The sequence below is a fragment of the Myotis brandtii genome, unplaced genomic scaffold (genome assembly GCF_000412655.1).
Source record: "Myotis brandtii unplaced genomic scaffold, ASM41265v1 scaffold144, whole genome shotgun sequence".
Taxonomy (NCBI): Eukaryota; Metazoa; Chordata; class Mammalia; order Chiroptera; family Vespertilionidae; genus Myotis; species Myotis brandtii.
The window spans coordinates 872,962-892,332 of NW_005355159.1; the positions used below are offsets into that span (position 1 = coordinate 872,962).

The 19,371-nt window shown below is 56.3% G+C and overlaps 1 protein-coding gene across 1 annotated transcript; it reads right to left on the reverse strand.

The window, feature by feature from the left end:
* Nucleotides 1-1,558: 1,558 nt before the first annotated feature.
* PLEKHO2 (pleckstrin homology domain containing, family O member 2) lies at nucleotides 1,559-17,313 on the reverse strand. The gene is made up of 6 exons (XM_014535453.1): nucleotides 17,245-17,313; nucleotides 16,893-17,042; nucleotides 11,970-12,086; nucleotides 7,605-7,709; nucleotides 6,074-6,172; nucleotides 1,559-3,387 (listed from the first exon to the last, which is right to left on the reverse strand). Exons 1-6 carry the CDS (start codon nucleotides 17,278-17,280, stop codon nucleotides 2,386-2,388), a joined length of 1,509 nt encoding a protein of 502 aa, XP_014390939.1. The 5' UTR covers nucleotides 17,281-17,313; the 3' UTR covers nucleotides 1,559-2,385.
* Nucleotides 17,314-19,371: the final 2,058 nt, after the last annotated feature.

Sequence of the window (19,371 nt, forward strand, 5' to 3'; positions counted from 1 at the left end):
ACATAAGAGAATACACTTATTTTTAGGAAATACACAGTGAAGTATTCAGGGGTAAGGGACCATGATAATTCTCCAATGATTCAGAAAAAAATTGTGTGTACATATGTTAAAGAGTGAAAGGCTCAAAAAATAAACCAATGAGTCAATCGGGGTATGAGTGTAATGTGTTCTATGTGCTATTCTTACTCTTGCAACCTTTCTGTTTGAAATTTCCAAATAAAGCTTTTAAAAATTGAAAAGCATTGTTCCTATGACAGCCCCAGCCTGTATAAATGTGTGGTGACACAGCAAAGGCGGAGCTCGGTGGAGGGCGACGCCCCTGCCCGGCCTATGGGAAGGATGCCCTAGCACGGGGTTCGGAGGACCGGCGAGGCCACCGACCAACCTCCTACCCCTGCTCCCTTGAGGTCAGCTCTGGAGCTGGTCCCACACCAACAAACAGGCTTGCGGCAGAAAAGTTCCATAAAAAGGGATTTATTGCCGAACTTCAAGAAAGGCGCTTCATAAGCAGAAGACATGGAATGCCACCCTCCTTCCGGAGGCAGGCAAGGCAGCCCCTGCCTATTTCCCATCCTCCCTCCCTGGAAGCTGGCTCCCCCTTTGGGGCCCAGGCTGCCCAGGTCTGGGGACCCTACAGGAGCCAATGGCATTAGGTCACTAAGGTTGCCCCAGAGCTACTCCCTCAGCCTGGTCACTTATCAGAGGGGAAATGGAGGCTCTTGTCCCTGAAAGCAGGTGATGGGCTAAAGCCCAGCAGCCCTCACAGGAGGGCTATTCCCCAAAGCAAGACCACAGGGGCCACATGGTTGTGGGTACTTGATGGTGTTCTTGCTCTCACTCTGGAGAGAGATGGACAGGCAGAATGTGGCCGGGAAGCCTAGTTTTTCCAAAGAGTGTGGTTTGGGGAGATCCATGGGGGCTCATGAGCCACGGCTCACACCCATGCCTGCCCAGTACAGGCTACAGAGTGGACCTCTATCGGCCCCTCCTGACCCCTGGCTACTACCCTCAAAAACAGGTAGAAGTACAGTAAAGAAGGCATCGGCCTGCACTGGCAGGCCTCAGTGGGCACTACTGGTGGCAGGGGGTGGGCGGTGGGCAGAAAGGCCAGAGCACACAGCTGTGGCCCTCCCTCTCCTCTCTTTCAGTAAACAAAAGTGCACATGCAGAACCCCCTGAGCAAGCCTGTCAGGAGCTGCTCCCGCTCCCACAAGCCCCAGGGAGAGTGGCTGCAGCCCTCAGGGCCTCTGCACCTCCAGGCTCTGCCCTCAATCAGGCTGCGACAGCAGGATGGAGAGCAGATGTGCTCCTGGAGCCAGGGAGGGGCTCGGGAGAGGCCCAGGGTGCTGGCCCGGGCCAGGAGAAATGCTCCTTCCACTAGCAGCTCAGGGAGCGCAGCCCATCCGGGGCCTGAGCCAGAGGGGTGAGCGGAGGTGGGGAGAGGGTGTGGTTTCAGGCCCCAACATACCCCTCAGAGTAAGAATAAATGACTGGGATATTGGACCTGTTTGGTTGTGGAGGAACCACAGAGACCCAGATATCAATCCCATCTGGGGAGGCACAGAAGTTGGGGCAGCTTCTCTCCTGAAGGCTGATTTACAATGAATCGCAGACAGAATTTTCTGACGCTGACGTCGGGTCGTTCTGAAGTTCACCTGTAGAGGAATGCGTGGGGCTGGACACAAGCTGGTCCAGAGGCAGGGACTAGACTAGGAGACCTTTCAGGTTCCTCCTCCACCCAGGAGTCCTCCTGCCACACTCACCAGGGAAGGCCTGCAGAACAGGAAGGCCCAGAGAGGGGCCACACAGCAAATGGCTTTCGCACACCTGCCTCTGAGCTGCCTTCAGGGGCTTTCAGCTGAGGGATGAACCTACAGCCTGGACCCAAGGCCTCAGCAGCTACAGGGAATAGGTGGGCAGGAGGGTTGGTTACGACTTGAAGCTGCCTTTGCCAGGAGGCTGTCCGCCTGGGAGTATCTGGACATAGAGGCTGTGGGGGGCTCAGCTGTGCTCTATTCAGAAGTCAGGAATGTAAACTACGGGGGGTGAGAAGCAGAGATGATGCCACCCCCAGAGCCCCGAGTGCTGTGCCAAAGCCCTGGGGCAGATCGGAACAACCATGCCAGCACAGAGGTCCTGAGTGTGTGCTCCCAGCCCGAGCCAGGGCCCGGAGGCCAGGCCAGTTAGCCAGACAGTGGCCCTGGGTGACACCTGCACCGCTGGCCAAGGCCAGGCAGGAAGGATACCAGGAGCCTCTGCAGGTCCCGGCCAAACACTGACTGTCCGATGGCCCTTCAACAGCCTGAGCAGAAGCACATTTCTTGGCAGGGCTGGGCTCGATGAACCAGGCCAGCCGGGAGGGACCGTGCCCCGGCCCGGCAGGCCCTAGGGCGCACTTCTCCTGTAGAGGGTCACCAGCTCCTTCCGCTTTTCCCGCAGCCCCGGTGCTTCCTGGCTTAGGTCTCCCAGATCTCGGATTTCCTGCAGGACCTGGGTGGCCTGCCTCAGCTGCTCCACAGCCTCGCTGAGCAGTGTCTCAGCACTCACCGGGGCCGGCTCGTTGGCCAGCATCTTGTTCAACAGTTTCTCCGTCTGTTCTGAGGCCACCTGCACCTCCAGCTGGGCCCGGTACAGCCGCTGCTGTGGACGCCGGGGGCCTTCCCCAAGCAGGTCCCCCATGGAGGAGCGGCGGGGTTGGCTCTGAGGTGGCAGTTCCCAGGGGAACGCTGTGGAAGCGGTTTTGTTCTCCGGGGGAATTCCCGGAGTGCCAGCAGCCTGGGATGGCTCCACAGGCTCAGGACTGTCGTCCACGCCGTTCACTGAGACCTGTGCTGAGCCTGGGGCAGAGGTCTCAGAGGCCCCGGGACTCCGGGCTGGCCCGGAAGCCTCCACCCCAATCATGGAGGCTCTCAGTTTCTCCGATAGGATCTTGGGTGGGGGTGTAGGGGGCCTCCCACCCTCCTTGGTCGAAGCCTCGGAAGTCTCCGAACAGGGCACCTGGGGTGGTTCCGCACTCTCGGGCACAGGGGGCTCCTCGGGGCTGGAGTTGTCCCAGCTCACCTTCAGTTTTTCAGGCAGGACCCTGGGGAGCTGCTCAGAGGAACTGTCCTCCCCCACTGCAGTCTCTGAGTCTTCTTGGCTCTCAGGCTGCGCCTCGGAGCTTGCTGAGACAGGGGTTGGGGCTCTCTCCCCCACAGGGGTCTCCCCTCTGTCACCAAGGGCGGTCACCTCGGGAGCTGGGGAAGGCTTGGCAGGAGGCATGAGGGGCCGGAGGGCCTCCCGGGGCTGGGCTGCGCTGACGTCATTGCCCGGGGTAAGCACTGGCGGCCTGCTGTCCAGAGCATCGAGGTCCAGGCGAGAAAGTCCATCAGAAGCTGCGCTGGCTACCTGGTGGGGGCAGCATATGGACATCATCATGGATGACTGGCCTTTGGGTCTGATGTGCCTGCCCACAAGGGTCCTAAAGCCCTCCCATCCAGGCTGCCCAGGTCCCCAGGCCCCTCTCCACGCCCTCTGATGAATCCTCTGCTCTCTCACTTGGAGAATTCCCTGTGTCAGAATCACAGGCCAGAGGTCAGACCAGGCTGTCCTCTCGGTGCCCCAGCCGGCTTCTTCCAGCCAAGGAAAGAGGCCACTCTTTTTAGTAGCCGTTGTCCTGGCCTGGGCAGCCGGGCACATGGTTCCAGCCCTGTTTCTGACCCTTCCTGGCTGTACGGCCTTGAGAGGGTTCCCTCTCTGACCCACCCACCCAGTAGGCGTCAGGACCAGGACTCAATATAAGTCTGCAGCATGGTGTGCGCTCACTCACTTCTGCTTCCCCTCCCTGGAGATCTCTGTCCAGGCTGCCAGCCCCACACCCAGCCCTCTGGCCGAGATCTCTCCAGCCCTCGCCTGCCCAGCTGCTCAGCAGCTTGTGCCCACTCTCCTCACATGGTCAGATGTGGCCCCAGGCACAGGCAGCCCTAGACCACAGCTGACTGCCAGAGGGGAACAGCTGCACCAAGCAGACAGCTGCCACCAACTTGGCCCCAGGGCTCCGCAGGGACACCCCGAAGCCACACCTGGTCCTGGGGACCTTCCCAGGGAGCCCCAGAGGCCTGAGAGCAGGGCTGGGCAGCAGGGCCCTCCCTGGTCCCTCAGATGGTGGGGTCCTGGCGGGGACCCTCACTCCCCTTTACATGCACACAGGTGAACTGGCGACACACACGTTCAGTCACTGGGATGAGAGTCCCTCCCTGAACCGGCTGGCCCTCCCCGCACCTCCTAGATCTCCCCCCTCAGGTATGCCTTGCCGCTCTGGTTACTTCAGTCCTTCCCTCTGCGGCTTTCCCCTCGGCTGACAGACATGAACAGGCTGCCTCACCTCAAGCAAACTCTCTGACGACCTTGGCCCCCTCCCTTCCCCCTCTGTCTTCCTCTGGTCTCCCACTCCAGCACCCTTAGCTCTGCACCCCATGACAGTCCCAAGCTGACCCCCCTGAGAGAATATGCTGTAAGCATTACCACCTGCCTGTCCCTCACCCTGCCCTTGTGACTTGTGGCTGCCAACCTGGCTGATGACCTAAGTCCGTGGTCTGTAAACTGCGGCTCGAGAGCCACATGCAGCTCTTTGGCCCCTTGAGTGTGGCTCTTCCACAAAATACCACGTGCAGGCGCACACTTACAGTGCGACTGAAACTTCGTGGCCCATGCGCAGAAGTTGGTTTTCGGCCTGGGCAAGTCTATTTTGAAGAAGTACTGTTGATATTTGGCTCTGTTGCTCACCCTGCCCTTGTGACTTGTGGCTGCCAACCTGGCTGATGACCTAAGTCCGTGGTCTGTAAACTGCGGCTCGAGAGCCACATGCAGCTCTTTGGCCCCTTGAGTGTGGCTCTTCCACAAAATACCACGTGCAGGCGCACACTTACAGTGCGACTGAAACTTCGTGGCCCATGCGCAGAAGTTGGTTTTCGGGGCCTGGGCATCTATTTTGAAGAAGTACTGTTGATATTTGGCTCTGTTGACTAATGAGTTTGCCGACCACTGCCCTAGGGGCCCTATGCCCTTCTCCCCCTGGATGTGCCACTCGCCTCCTGGCCTCCTCTTCCTTGGCTCTTTACTGCCCCTCAGTCCCCAAATGTGGCATGTGCTGAGGTTCTTTCCTGACCTCCAAGGTCTCTACCACCCCACCATGCACCCCATCAGCAACAACAATCTGAAAGGGGCTCCTCGGTCACCCCTCCCCTTGCCCTTATCTTCTCCCAAATTCCCTGTGCCCAGGGCCTCTAAACTGCCCAGCCTCCAGGCGTGGAGGCTCCTCTGACAACCCTCCTCCTCTGTCTAGTGCACCTCCCCCAGCCTGCAGTCAATCACAAGCCAGGGCGGACTCTTGCTTCCCAGTCTCTCTCCCACTGGCCCCTCCCTTTCCAACCCCTCTGGGAGCCTGGAGCCCCCACTGCTCCTCTTCCTCCTGGTCCCCTACCTTTCCTTCCCTCCATCCAAACCCCTGCTACCCTGGGCCTCAAACTGACCTCTGGAACACACCCTCCCACCATCCTGTCCTCAGTTCCGGCATTCAAGGTCTTCCCAATTTCCTCCCCCGACCCCACCTTCCCTGAAAGATCTCCCAAAGGGACTTGGCACACTTTGCACTCTCCTGCCTCCTGCCTCAGCTCACACCATTCCCTCCACCAGCACCTCCCTCGCACCACATCTGCCAATTGAAACCCTCCCCGTCCTTCAAGGGCTGCTCAATGCCAGGGGGTCCTCTGTGCAAAAACTAGACACAGCTCTGCTTGCATGTCTTTCTCCAGCTGGGAGCTGAGCTCTGAGAGGCACAGACCACTTGGGGTCTGTCTCCCTCAGGCACCAACTCTGGCTGAGGCCGGTGTGTGGACTCACGGCGCAGTAGGAACACCTACACGCTGAGCACGGCTAACACATGTGCCTGCACTCAGACCCCGCACACGGCTCAGGAAGCCCCAGCGCCAGGCGTCCTCAGGAAAAAGGGGGCTGAGCCTGGCTGCCATCCTAAGGAGCTGGGTCCCGGGCTCAGCTGACCTCCCATCGGTCCAAGCTGGGGGCAAAGTCTTACCTCCTTCAGGTGGATTCTCGTAGGTGGCCGGCGCTGCTGGCCCCCACGCACTCGGTTCCGGGTCACATGCTCCAGCGCACAGCTCTTGTCCACCTTTATCTGGGAAGGAGAAGGAACCAGGTCAGTCCCCACCAAGCCTTGGGGAGAGAAGGAAATGCCCAGGTGTTAACTCCAAGTCAGAGTCTGTACCCACATCCTCACTCACTCACAGGGTCAGAGCCCCATCGCTGCCTCTCTTTGAAGCATCTCCCCATGTCCGACCTCTGCTCTCCGTTTCTGCACTGCCTTTGTCATCTCGCTGCAGGCGGAGGCTCTCCCTCTCTCTGTAGCTACCCTCTCTGGGCTAGTCTTCCTGCCCCAATATGGGCTCTCAGCCCTTGCCCCTCGGTCTACTGCAGATATGTAAGTGGCCCCGAGGCTGCTTTTGGGCTTAGCTGGGGACGGCGAGGAGTTAGCCCATGATACCCTGGTATCTGCTTCCAGAACAGGCCTTGCCCTGGCCCCAGCTGCTCCCCCAGGACCCTTGGGTCAGAGCATCTAGAGGCAGCATCTCCTCTCTGAGGAAAAGGGTGAGGAGTAGCCCAGGAAGACACAGAGTAAGATCCACTCAGGAAATCTAGACTCTGAACCCGGAGCAGCCTGTCCCTTTGATGGGGGGTGAGGGGGTGGGGGGTGCTGAGACTGTCCAGCCCCCAGGTGAGGCTCAGGGCTCAGGCCACCTGGGGTCCAACTGTCTCTGTTCCTCAGAGGAGGAGCTGACCCCACTCCACCCACACTGTGGGCTGAGGCCCAGTCCATGCTCCATCGCCTGCCCCACAAAAGGGGAATATTTTCCCAGCTAGTGAAGCACCGAGCATGCCAGTCACACTGAGACATGAACTAGGAGCCGAGCCCCAAGTCAGGGGCCTTGGGAAATTTGCTCCCCTTGGGTCTCAGACTTCTGCAATCCCAGGGCCACCCCAGGCAGCCTCCAGGACCATTTTAGCCCAAATAGCTACAAACCCACGCTATCAAAGATGACCCTCCCTAGGAGATCTGGTCTCAGGGGACACCTTGCCTGTCCCAAGCCTGGCTGTGGCCACTGTGGCCACCGTCACCACTACAGCACAGGGGATGGGTGGCCGCTGCAGGCAGATAGGGTGGCCCAGGGCTAGAGCTAGCCTGGCTTCCACTTCATGGCCAAACTGAAAAGTGAGCTTTCTGGCTTTCAGCTCACCCCCCAAAACTCTCTGGCTAGGCCCACCTGCTGTTGGGCTACAAGCTTTTAAATTCTACCCCACCACTTACCCATGTTTTCATTTTAACAAGTAACTTAATTTCCTTACACCTCAGCTTCTTCATCTGTAAAGTGGGAATGCCACCACCTACTTTGAGGGGTGTTGTGAGGATTAAATGAGATAACAATAGCATGGCCCAGTTTGTAGCAGTGACATAATCAAGGGGTCGTCTGAGGTGAGGCTGGGCAGGGTCCCTGAGCTCACACAGGGGGGAAGGGGACACAGAGCTGTCTGTCCACAGGACTTCATCGCACCTCATCGAAAGCCTTGTTCTTGCCTCGGCTGATCCCTTCATTGAGGGCTTTGATCCAGGATTCCTTCTCCTCCCCATTGGGTGCTTGGAACTTGATGTTGCTGACCTGCAGGGGGCATGAGTGGGGTAGATGGCAGATGTTAAACCTGGCTCACATTTGGGGTCTGAAGGAAGCTCCCACCCCAAATCCAAGGTGGGCCGTGCACAGCTGGCTGGGAGCAAACCACAACGACCCCACCCTGGGGCTTCAGGGGAAGCGGGTGGACAGGTCCAGCCGAGCAAGGGCTCTCCCCCTGGTGCAGCTGTCAGACTTAGACTGGAGTCAGCCTTGCCCTGGGGAGGGAGTTCAGGTCTGGCCCCCGCCAGCTGCCTGACCTCTGGGCTTGTTTTCTCTGAAGTAGGAGTAGTCCCAGTCTCCTGGGACTGAGGTGACAGAGGTGACAAGCATGAGGGTGTCCATGGAGAAGGCCCACTGGAACCAGAATCACCTTCAGCTCCCCAGTGGGCCCCACAGCAGTCCTGGCCACAGATAACAAAGTCCCAGGGTCTCCTTTCTGGCCTTGCATCATAGACGGTAAGAAAGGGCATTGGGGTCCTTCCCAAGCTCCTCATTCTACAGATGGGGAAACAGAGGCTCACCAGATGGGACGGGATTTGACCACGGTGGCCTAAAGTAATCCCATGACTCCTGATCCAGACCCTATGCCACCCACCCCACAGGGCCCTCTCCATCTTGGGCAGGAGCTCCAAGCTCCTATATTAGAATCAGAGGGCAGCTCAGAGAGCCCCCCACCCCCCGCCTGCCAGTCCCCAAGGCCAGACAGAACATGATGGAAGGAGCGAGGCCATGCAAACTGAGAGGCTGCTTTGCATGGTGGACACAGCAGTGGGGTCTCTGAACTAGACAAACCACCACTTACAACTGGCTGACCTTGAGCCTCAGCTTCCTCGTCTGTAAAAGGAGACCACCACCCTGACCTGCCTGTAGCTGTGAGGGTCACTGACATGTGAAGTGTTAAATCTGGAGTTGGGCATTGAGTGCTCAGTAGTAGAAATGACCACCATGGCCTTCCTTCTGGACAAAACATCCCCAGTTTTCTCACCTGGAAAAAATGCTGAGGGAATTCAACCTGCCTCAAGCCAGGGCCCGGCACATAGTAGGTACCCAGTAAATAGTTACTGAATGAATGAGCCAATAAACGAATGAACTAGCCCAAGGTTCCTTCCCTTACCCCATTTTTGGGCCATTGCCCACTCTCTGACCTCAAGATGCCCTACTTCTTTGTTGGGCGGGTCGCCAGCCTGCCCATCCCCCCCGCCCTGGTGTTAGCGCCTTCCTTCCCACCATCCTCCCAGTTATGTAACACCCAAGTCCCCCTGGCCCCTCAGCATCCTCATTATATAACTTCCTCCTGGCTGCCTCCCGCTTCTCTTCATACCAGGCCCTGGGTCCCACCCGCTTCCCCATGCCAGGCACAGCCAAATGCTCATTTGCATGACCAGGGTAAATTCGATCCTGGCAGCAGATCTGCAGTTAAGTCAGAAACCCTAGGGCACCTTGGCAACTGCCTCTTAGCCCAGCCATCAGGGCTGCTGGGAGCTCAGGGAGGAACAGCATTGCATCCAGGCTCTGCGAGGGCCCACCCAACCCTGGGATGGGGCTGTGAAAAGGTGGACCAGGGCCAGTGCCTCTGAGCCAGCTGCTGTTCCTGCTCGCAGGCCCTGATTGGTGGGCCCCTGCCTGGTGCAGAACTTAACATCCCAGAGAGCTTGGGAGGCATGTACTTGAATACAGCAGTAAATGCAGCAAGAGTGGGGCGAAAAAGACCACTGGCCTGGGAGTCGAGATCAGAGTTCTGGTCTCACCAACCTGCAATGGCACCCTGCACAAGTACAGAACCACTGAACCCAACCCAAACTGTGGCCTTCCTGTTGGCCAGCCCCCTGAGGCAGGCTGCGGGGAGGAGGGTGTAGGCCAAAGGGCCACCCCAGGAGAAGGAATACAAGGTGAAACGGGACCCAGCCCCACCCTCAGGAACCCTGTGATTCTGCTGAATGAGCCAGGCATCCCACAGGGTGATCAGAACAGGGATAAGCAGAATACCAAGGAGCTGCTCCTCCTGCCCCACCCCCACCCCCATGTCCTGAAGAGCCACAGGCTACACAGGTTTCCACCCAAGTTCTCCAGCCAAGAAGCCCCAGGAGAAGGGACTTTAGGAGCTAACAAGTCTGGCCACAGCATAGACCCACACTGGCCTGGGAAGGTGGGGGGGACAAAATGGCAGAGGGGCAGAAAGTGGGAGGAGAAGGGAGGGGAGGGGAGGCAGGAAAAGGAAAGGGCCAAGCTGGCTGGGACCAGCAGGCAGCAAGGCCCGGCAGGGCCACCCCGCTTCCTGGCAGCGTCTGCCTGTGACCTCATGGCAGGGGCGTGGGGATGGGGAGACGGGGGAGAGGGGCATGCAAGACACTGGAGTCTTTGTTTATTTGATTAGAAGGAAAAACAGGCGGCCTCAGGACCAGACAGCCGGGGTCATGTGACCGCCCAGCCAGAGGGCAGCGTCACTGAGGATGGGGAACACCCAGGGCGATAGGAAAGGAGGGTGAGAGGATGCGGGGGATGTGGTACTCTGGGTGGTCCCCCGTGTGCCCTCTGGAGAGCTCCCACTCTCTGTGTGAGCTCCTGGGGTGGCGAGGGTCAGGGGGCCCTTGAGTTGGAAGCAGGGTGTACTGTCCTCCCACTGCTCTGCAGCCCCCACCCGTTGCTCCATAGCGCACTCCCTACTGATCACCCTGTTCCCAGAGTCAGCCTGAGCCAACCTGAACTCTGGAGAATTGGGGAATGGAAGGGAGGTGTTGGCCGAAGCAGGTGAGAAGGCAGATAGACAAACAGGCTTCTCCTAAGGTGATGTCCCACCCTGCACTGGGCCTGGCCCACCTATCCCACCACCAGCCGATCCTCGGAACAGGAGAAAGAAGGGACCCAGGACTGGCAGAGGACAGAAGCCGATCCCCTCCACTCCACGTCCACATACGCTCACTAAGAGACACCCAAAGACCCAAACGGACCGTGGCCAGGTGAACACAAAGAGGTGCACCCACGTGCACTGGACACACAGGTGCAGACCTTCATGCATAATGAACTCCATGTCTCTCAAAACACACATACACAAATACAGTGCCCACCAGAGAGAAAGCAGGCCTCCCCAGCAGGATAGGGGCTCCTGGCCCGAGAGACCAAAATATGGTTCTCCTCTTCTCACAGAGCCCTAAGTAGCAGATGCCACGTGAAACCTGGGCCCAGCCCCATGAACCCTTATGACACTATAAACCTACCCCCCTCCGCCCCCGTGGGCACACCCCCAATCCCAGAGTCAGAGCCCTGCCTACAGTTGCTTCTTTGCCCTCACCCAGGGCAGAGCAGGGCCAAGGATTAGTGAGTAGAACAGCATGGCCTCCAAGGCCCAGAGCCACCGAGGACTGGGCTCCTGGCCTGAAAGCTGGGGAAGAAACAGAATGGCCTCCAGCAGGCCCAGACCAGACCCGCTCCCCAACCCCCCGCATCGGTGACTCAGCCCCACTCTGGGAGGCTCCACATGACGTGCAGAGGTCGGGAGAGGCGTGACCCAGTGCAGAGGGGGAGATCTGGCCAGAGGTACTGTACACGCCAACCTCAATCTGACTCCCTCCTGACATGTGTGAAACTACGCCAGCATCACTCACCCGGACTGCCTGCCAGAGACATGTGGTGCAAACAGCAACCTCATCTGTACACACAGCATGTCCCGGGGGAGAACCTCTCGGGCAGGAGACTTTCTCCAGCATTAGCCAGAGGAACGTGCAAGGGAGGACAGCTGGGAGGCTGCATGTCTCCACGGCCTGAGTCCAGGATAGAGGGCCCACCCAGGAAGCCTGGGATAAAGGGGAGGCCACTCCTTCCCCTCTGGCCCAGACTGTGTCACAGTGTCAGAGGTCTGGTGGGAGGAAGGCCTCATCCTCAGCTTTCCTGCCTCAGCCCTGGGCCTCCTGTGTCCAGGGTGTGGGAGAAAGCCAAGTGCCCCACCTCCCAATGGCTACTTTCCAACCGCAGCCTGGGAGGAGGCCCCGGGGCCTGGAAGGGAAGAGGGGAGCAGAGCTCTCAGCAGAGCTCTACACGCACCTCCTATCAACCAGGGGCTGGGAAGACTCCAAGACAAAACGTGCAAAAGGTCCCACCTGTGGCAGCCCCAGATGTGAGCCTCAGGCACACTCCACAGAGAATGCCGGGCTGCATCCGGGGGCCCAGCCTGTCTTAGAAAGCCTCCAGGGATGATCTTCCCAAGCAGACCCCAGCCTGGAGGAGGGTCAGGCCCGGCAGGCACAGCCCTACCTTGTTCCCTGGGGATCGCAGCAGGATAAATCGGTGTTTCCGCTTGAGGAGGGCACGCAGGTCCTGGCACTTCTCATAGCTGCCCAGCTCCACTGTCTCCACACACTTCTGCTCGTCCTGTGGAGGGATAGAGGGGACATGAAATGGTGAGAGCAGGACACACCCAGACTCTCAGACACCCATGTCCCGCCTCGGACCCTGGATCCAACCAATGAGGACATCACTGGGCAGAGGGGGACCCCAGCCTGCCAATCAATCACCAAGATGAGATATTCAGTCCCCGGCATTCAGTCTGTGCTGGCTGGAGGGACACGCTCAAGGCTCACAATGCATGTGAGAGATGGGGCTCACCATCCGGAGATGGGGAACAGGGCTGACTCGAATGTTCCTAAGGCTGTAGGAGGAAACCCAGGAAGCTGGAGAGGCTTAGAAAGGGTGCCTGGGGGCTCGCGCAGGCCCAAAGACCAGGCAGAGATGTGCAGAAAAGGTAGCCTGGCAGAGGGAGCAAGCTGTCACAAAATGAAAAAAGAAAAGAAAAAGGCTTTCCAGGCAGAGCCACAGAGGGAAGCGTGAACAAGGCATGCTTGGGGCGACATCCCTGCCTTCACCACAGTGACCTGAGTTGATTCTCTACTGGCATCTTCCTCCTGGGCTCAGGGAGAGGCCACTCTCCATGGCCTGCACAATGGAGCGCGCAATGGCCCCTTTAAGAGCACCCCACCCCAGGCTGTCATCCTGAGGCCCCATCAATAAAAGGGCGTGGCCAGGACAGCAGTCAGCCTCCTCTAGGCCACTCCTGGACACCAGCGAGACTCCCTTCTTGCCCACCAGGCCTGGCACCTGAGTGTTTCCTCCACCAGGTGCCTCTCAGCAAGCTGCGGGGGCAAGCTCCTCCCTCAATGGTGATCAATTGGTTGCTATTCCAGAAGCCTTAGCTGGAGCAACTTCCTGGATGTGGCACAGTCTCACCCTGGAGACTCCAGGGAAAGAGAAACAGGCCCTGGATCAGCGGGGGTAGGGGAGGCACCGGCCTAGGAACTGGCCAAGTGAAGCTGCTGTTGGACGTCACACAGAGCCAGCAAGAGCACCCACCCGGGACCTCTCAGTGCTCTGCAGTTTGGGGGGAAATATCTGGGAAGCCGTGAGTCAAATATCTGCAGAGGAAATGGCCTCATTTCCCTCCATGAATCTGCCTATACTGTTTCCCAGGGTTCCACATCCACAGATTCCACCAACCTCGAATCAGAAACATTTGTGGGGGGAAAGTTACGTTGTTGCCGACATGTACTATGTAGTTAGGCCTACCGTGGTTGCTTCTTGACTGAACATGCACAGACATTTCTTTATAGCCATTATACCCTAAACAACTAATTACATAGTATTTACATTGCATTGGGTATTATAAGTAGCTAGAGATCATTTAAAGTATATGACAGGATGTGTGTAGGTTATATGCAAATACTATTCCATCTTATATAAAGGACTTGAGCACCCATGGATTTTGGTATCCACGAGGGTCCTGGAACCAATCCCTTGCCTCATTTTATAGAGGAAGAGAATGCGGTTTGGAGGTGAACTGATTTGCCCTAGGAGCACAGACCCAAACATAAGGGGCCAGAGCCAAACTCAACCCCACACCCTCTGACTCCAGGCCAGAGCTCTTCCCAGCACAGCGTTCTCCTCCCTGCCAGGGGCAGAGGCAGGCATGGGCAGTGCCTTAGCAACAGGTTGCTCTGCACCAGTGGTCCTCCAAGTGTGGTAGCTGGTCCAGCAGCAGCAGCACAACCTGAGGACTTGTTAGAAATGCAAATTCTCTGGCTCCATTCCTAATGAATCATCATCTTAGGGGAAATCTGAGTTTTAACAGCCCTCCAGCTGATTCTAATGTATACAAAAGTTTGAGAACCTCTGTTTCTCAACCTTGGTGGCCCTGGGACCTTTAAAAATCCCAATGCCACCCGCCTGGCGTGGCTCAGTGGTTGAGCATCGACCTATGCACCAGGAGGTCATGGTTCAATTCCTGGTCAGGGCACATGCCCGGGTTGCAGGCTCAATCCCCAGTATGGGGTGTGCAGGAGGCAGCCGATCAATGATTCTCTCTCATCACTGATGTTTCTATCTCCCTCTCTCTCTACCTTCCTCTCTGAAATCAATTTAAAAAAAAATTTTTTTTAAATCCCAATCTCCAGCCCTGGCCAGGTGGTTCGGTTGATTAGAGCACCATCCTATACACCAAAAATGGTCGCAGGTTCCCCAGTTGGGGCACATGCCTGGGTTGTGGGTTTGATCCCCGGTCAGGGCACGTACAAGAGGCAACCGAATGATGTTTCTCTCTCACATCAATATTTTCTCTCTCTCAAATCAATGGGAACATATCCTCGGGTAAGGATTAAAAAAAAAAAAAAATCCCAATGCCCAGGCAACATCCCAGATCAATTACATCAGGATCCCTGGTGGGTGGCGCCCAGACATGAAACTTTTTCAAAGCAGATGACTGAACAGCTAACGAGGATAACCACTGATGTTCCCTCCCTTCAGCCCCTTAGGGAAAGGGGAACATATGGCCAGGCAGCTTGATATTCCCCATCCAGATTCAGTCAGGTGTCTTTCCCATTTTTGCCTCTGCACATCTCTTTCCAACCCCTAGTCTCTAATCCCTTCCACATTTCTCCACGCAACACAGGGGTAGCACAATCCACCTGGTCCAGGCAGCTCCACTGCCCACCCCTTGGTGCTCCCTTGCTCCTTTGAGGTCCCCCATCCACAAAGCACCTGCCAGGTGCAGGCACCCAATTAGATGCTAGGGACACTGCCATGGGAAGAACAGTCCTAACTTCCTGCTGGGCCATCACTCTCTACCCTATGCTGCCTATGTCTGCTCTCCTTTCTGTTCTCCCTATAATGCCCTGCCCCCCAAAGGAGCAGCTCAAGAGCAACATATATAGGACCAGTTGCTGGACTGAATGCCTGACTCAGAGTGAGACCCCAGGAAGTCCTCACCTACTGAGCATCCAGAGGAAGGGGGCTGCCTGGAAAAGGACCCCCAGTTGCAGAAGGTGCAGGTCACCTGCCCCATGTGCACATGCTTCCCCCAGCTGGACAACTACTGACCCAGACACAAAGGTGGTTCATCTCCACACCCAGCTCCCCACGACTGTCTGTCCTGGGTCTCCTCTCCACCCGAATCGCTGAATCATCTGGCCCTTCTGCAGCTCAGAAAAACAGATAACCCAGCAGGCGCTGGGCGGGGGCAGCATTTTTGGAATGTCAACCTCACTGACAGCAAAGAGACAGCCAAGAGCCATTCGCATTAGCTTAGTTCCTTACATCAAGAAAGAGGAATTGAACTAATAAGCATTTCTCAATTCCCACTCCTGGGCCAAGCCCCCCACCCTGAGAGGGCGAAGTTCCTGAAGCTTCAATTGAGGTTTTTAATAGTGATTATTTTAAAAGGGTGATTTAGGTTTTTCATGTTTAGGGGATGCAAGATCCTTCCTGCTTCCCAGCTGTGGCCAGATGTGGAGGGGCAGCCCAGGACAAGTCTGGCAGTGCCTGACAGGCTGGCAGCTGGGGACCTGTCACTCAACTCTTAGGCAGCTGGGACTGGAAAAAGCTTGACAACACCCTTTATTTATAAAAACATCCCCCTGCTGCCACCACAGCGCATCCTCATTTGGTGAGAGCAGCGGTACAGACCATCTGGGGGGCTGTCTGAACAACTCATCCAGCTGCTTCTCTGACACCCCAGCTCCATGAGCCTGGGCCTCGGGAAGGACAGCCAAAGTGCTCCTCAAGGGTAGCTCCTTTAATCACGGAGATCAGGGCGCCCAATCTTTCTTGGCCTGGGACAATTACGGATTTGCCAAGATACCCGAGGCACGCTGAGAGGCTGAGGAGGAACAGGCAGGATGCCCTTCCTGCTGCCAGGCCGTTCTCCCCGTGTGTCCATCTGTGGGAGGCATACAGTGATAGCCCATGCTCAGTGGATGGGCCCTCTAGAGCCCCACCCCCAGGACACACACATCATAAGTAAAAGACCTTTCCTCCCCAGGCCGTCACCAAGAGGTTTTTCAACTCTTAACCCCAATTTTAGCATCCTTGTTGTCCAGGTTCCAAGCCTGCTGAAATGAGACAGGGCGCAAGCCTGCAGTGGGAAAATGTGAGGACTGTGAGAGGCACAAGGACAGCAGAAGTGGCAAAGTAGCAACTGGTAGCTCGATGTTAAAGGAAAAGAAAAGATGAAAAGTACAGTCTGATTATAAGTGACTCCGAGCCACAAGGAAAGACTCAATTTAGGCTGGCGCCTTCTTCTGAAGAAGGCAGAGAATACTCAATATGCTTTAGAGAACGTCCACCCGAAATAGGCTGTAGAGTTTATTTGCTGGCATCAGTGAGTGGAAAGAGCACTGGATTTGGTTCTAGACCTGGCTCCTTCATTCACTGAGAGGCTGAGCAGTCACTGGGCCATCCTCGGCCCCAGGATCCATCTCTGTAGACGATGACATGATGACTGCACTCATGGGACTGTTGAGAGTGTCATACGAGAGCTCTAAACACACATGAGCGATAAGTATTATTTCCATTATCATTGATAAATGGAGCAAGCTTTAGTTTTCTGGAACATTCACATATGTGGAACCTACCCCAGGGCCAGGGAGTTGCAGTGTAGGCATGCCCCTGAGAAGACACACTCATCCTTATGCACATACACTTCCAACAGCCCCTCATCCAGGAGCCCTGGACTAGCATCTGGAGCTACCGTCCCGTGCCGCAGAGACTCCGAGAAGATCAGGTGCTCGTCCAGGGTTGCACAGCATGGCAAACACGGAACAGATCTTCCAGGCCCGGTTCTGGGTTCCCCCTGCTGCCCTCACTTTGTCCCCTGCCCCAGCACCCCAACCTCAGGGCCAGGCAGGTGCTCACCTCATTCTCGTAGACCAGTAGCTGGGCCTGGCAGAGGAGCAGATAGCGGTCTTTCCAGAGCCCTAGGAAGCCCCCGCTGCTCTTCTTGATCCAGCCAGCCTTGTCCGCCGTCCGTGCTCGCTGGGGCTTCTCGCCCACCTCCTTCACACCCTGGAAGACAGCACCAGACATACCATGAGGGTTGCCACATGGGGGCACACAGTCCACAGGCCAAACTAGGGACATGTCCCTCTGCTGGGTACCTACTGATATCTTCCCATGGGAGCTTCCCCACAACCCCCAAGGCAAATATTCTTAGCCCGGCCTTAGAAATAACAGTAATAACAGCAGCAACAATATTAGCAGCAGCCACCTTGTACTGAGCCACCATTTTCACGCACTGCCTCATCTAGTCCATACAGCTACCCTCCAAGGCAGTGGCACCATTATCTACATGTCACAGCAAACTCAGAGGGGTATCGTGCCAGAGTCACGCAGCTGGAAGGACAGAGCCAGAACTCACAATTCTGCCTCCCAGGCGTTCATTCAACCAGCCAACAAATGCCGTCCTGAGCACCGGCAATGTCACGGATGCTGGAGCCGGCAGAGAGGAATGAAAATAATGGATCTCTGCCCTCAGAGAGCCGGCAATTTAGGGAAGGAGGAGCTGAACAAATACACACTAGACATAAACACATCAAGTGTGAAATGCTACGAAGGAAACAGTGAAGGGGTTGGCAGGTGAGAGAGGACAGTGCAGGCCTCCCACAGGAGAGGACATGCAAGCAGAATCAGAAGGATGAGAGGAGGAAGCAGGCAGAGTGGTAATCTGCCCCCTGCCCCTGCCCTTCTAAAGAGCACCCTTGAAAGCCTCCTGCTTCCGCCCCAAAACAGGAGGCTCCTCTGCGCTCCTCCCCACCGAGTCCAGGACTCTGGGGCAGCCACCCCATCTGGTGAGGGCTCCAAGGGATTTGCCTTGGACCAGAGTCCTTCTCTAAGACATGGCAGCCACCCTGGGGCCTCCAGGCCAGCCACTGACATCTTGTGCCCCTCAACCACCTGCTTGGTTAGCTGGGTGCCAGGTGTATGCCTACCAGGTGGGGTCAGATTCACCTCTGGTCCCCAGCACCCAGCACTGTTCCTTTACACATAACAGGTGCTCAAGAAATATCTGAGAGCCCTGACCAGTTTGGCTCAGTGGAGAGAGTGTCGGCCTGCGGACTGAAAGGTCCCAGGTTCGATTCCAGTCAAGGGCATATACCTTGGTTGTGGGCACATCCCCAGGAGGGGGTGTGCAGGAGGCAGCTGATCGATGTTTCTCTCTCATCGATGTTTCTAACTCTCTATCCCTCTCCCTTCCTCTCTGTAAAAAATCAATAAAATATATTTTTTTAAAAATGCAGAAAATGATTGATTACTGTGTAACCATTAAACAATCTGTTATTTAAAAATATTTACTAATATAGTTATTCACATATTTAAAAAGAAAGAAAGATCTGAGAAATGAAAATAAAAATACATGCCACTTGCTAACCACTTTGCTTCAGCGACTGGTCCGCACAGTAGCGAGTGTGAAGGGGAGGGTGGAGGGGAGGGGATCAAGAGCGTGTCAGAATCTAGAGGGTGCTAGAAGGAAATTAGCACTAATTTTTGACTACTTTGTAATTTACATAAAGCTCAAAAAAGTGGCCCCAGTTAAAAGCACACCTCTCCCCAGGGGATACCCTGCGGCCACAGCTGCCTTTGGAAGGACAAGCCCAGGCAGATGGAAATGTGGTGAGTTGCCAGGGGCTGGGTAGGGCACGGCCTCCCTGCTTTCTAACCTGGTTCTCACTGTGCCCCCACCCCTCTGAACTACAGCTGGGGATCTGAGCTTTGAAGCCCAAGTCACACAGACCAGAGGCAAGTCACTTGGTCTCTCGAAGCCTCCGTTTTATCTGTGAAATGGAGATAGATATAAATGCAGAAATGGCAAAGATTATCGTTCCATGAGGGCAGTGACTTTTGTTTTGTTTACTGCTATATCCTCAGTGCCTAGACAATGTCTGGGACACAGCAGTGCTCAATCAATATTTGCTGCTGGATAAAGACATGGCATACAAAGCAGTGCCTAGGAGACCTAAAGTTAGCAAAAGGTAGTTGTTATTGTTGTTATTGTCCCTGCCACTCCCTCTGCCTCCCAGGGACCTCTCTCCCTGGGCCTGGTTCAGAATCTAGAACAAGGCCCTTTCTGGGCTTAGCTACTGGGCATGAATGCCCCTGGAGCTCCTTGGAATGTGAGGTACACCTCAGGGTCTCTCCCTAACTTTTGGATGACAAGAAAAATGGGGAAGTTGGATGGTCCCGAATGGTCTTCCCGGAAGGACAAATGAGGAAGTGGAAGGCTTGCCTGCAGGTCAGTATGAGCCACCCGGACCAGAGAGAGGACTTCAGGGCCCTTTACAAGAAGAGGGAGACTCTTGTATCCTATCACCCACCCAACAGCCCTCCCTCCCTCCCC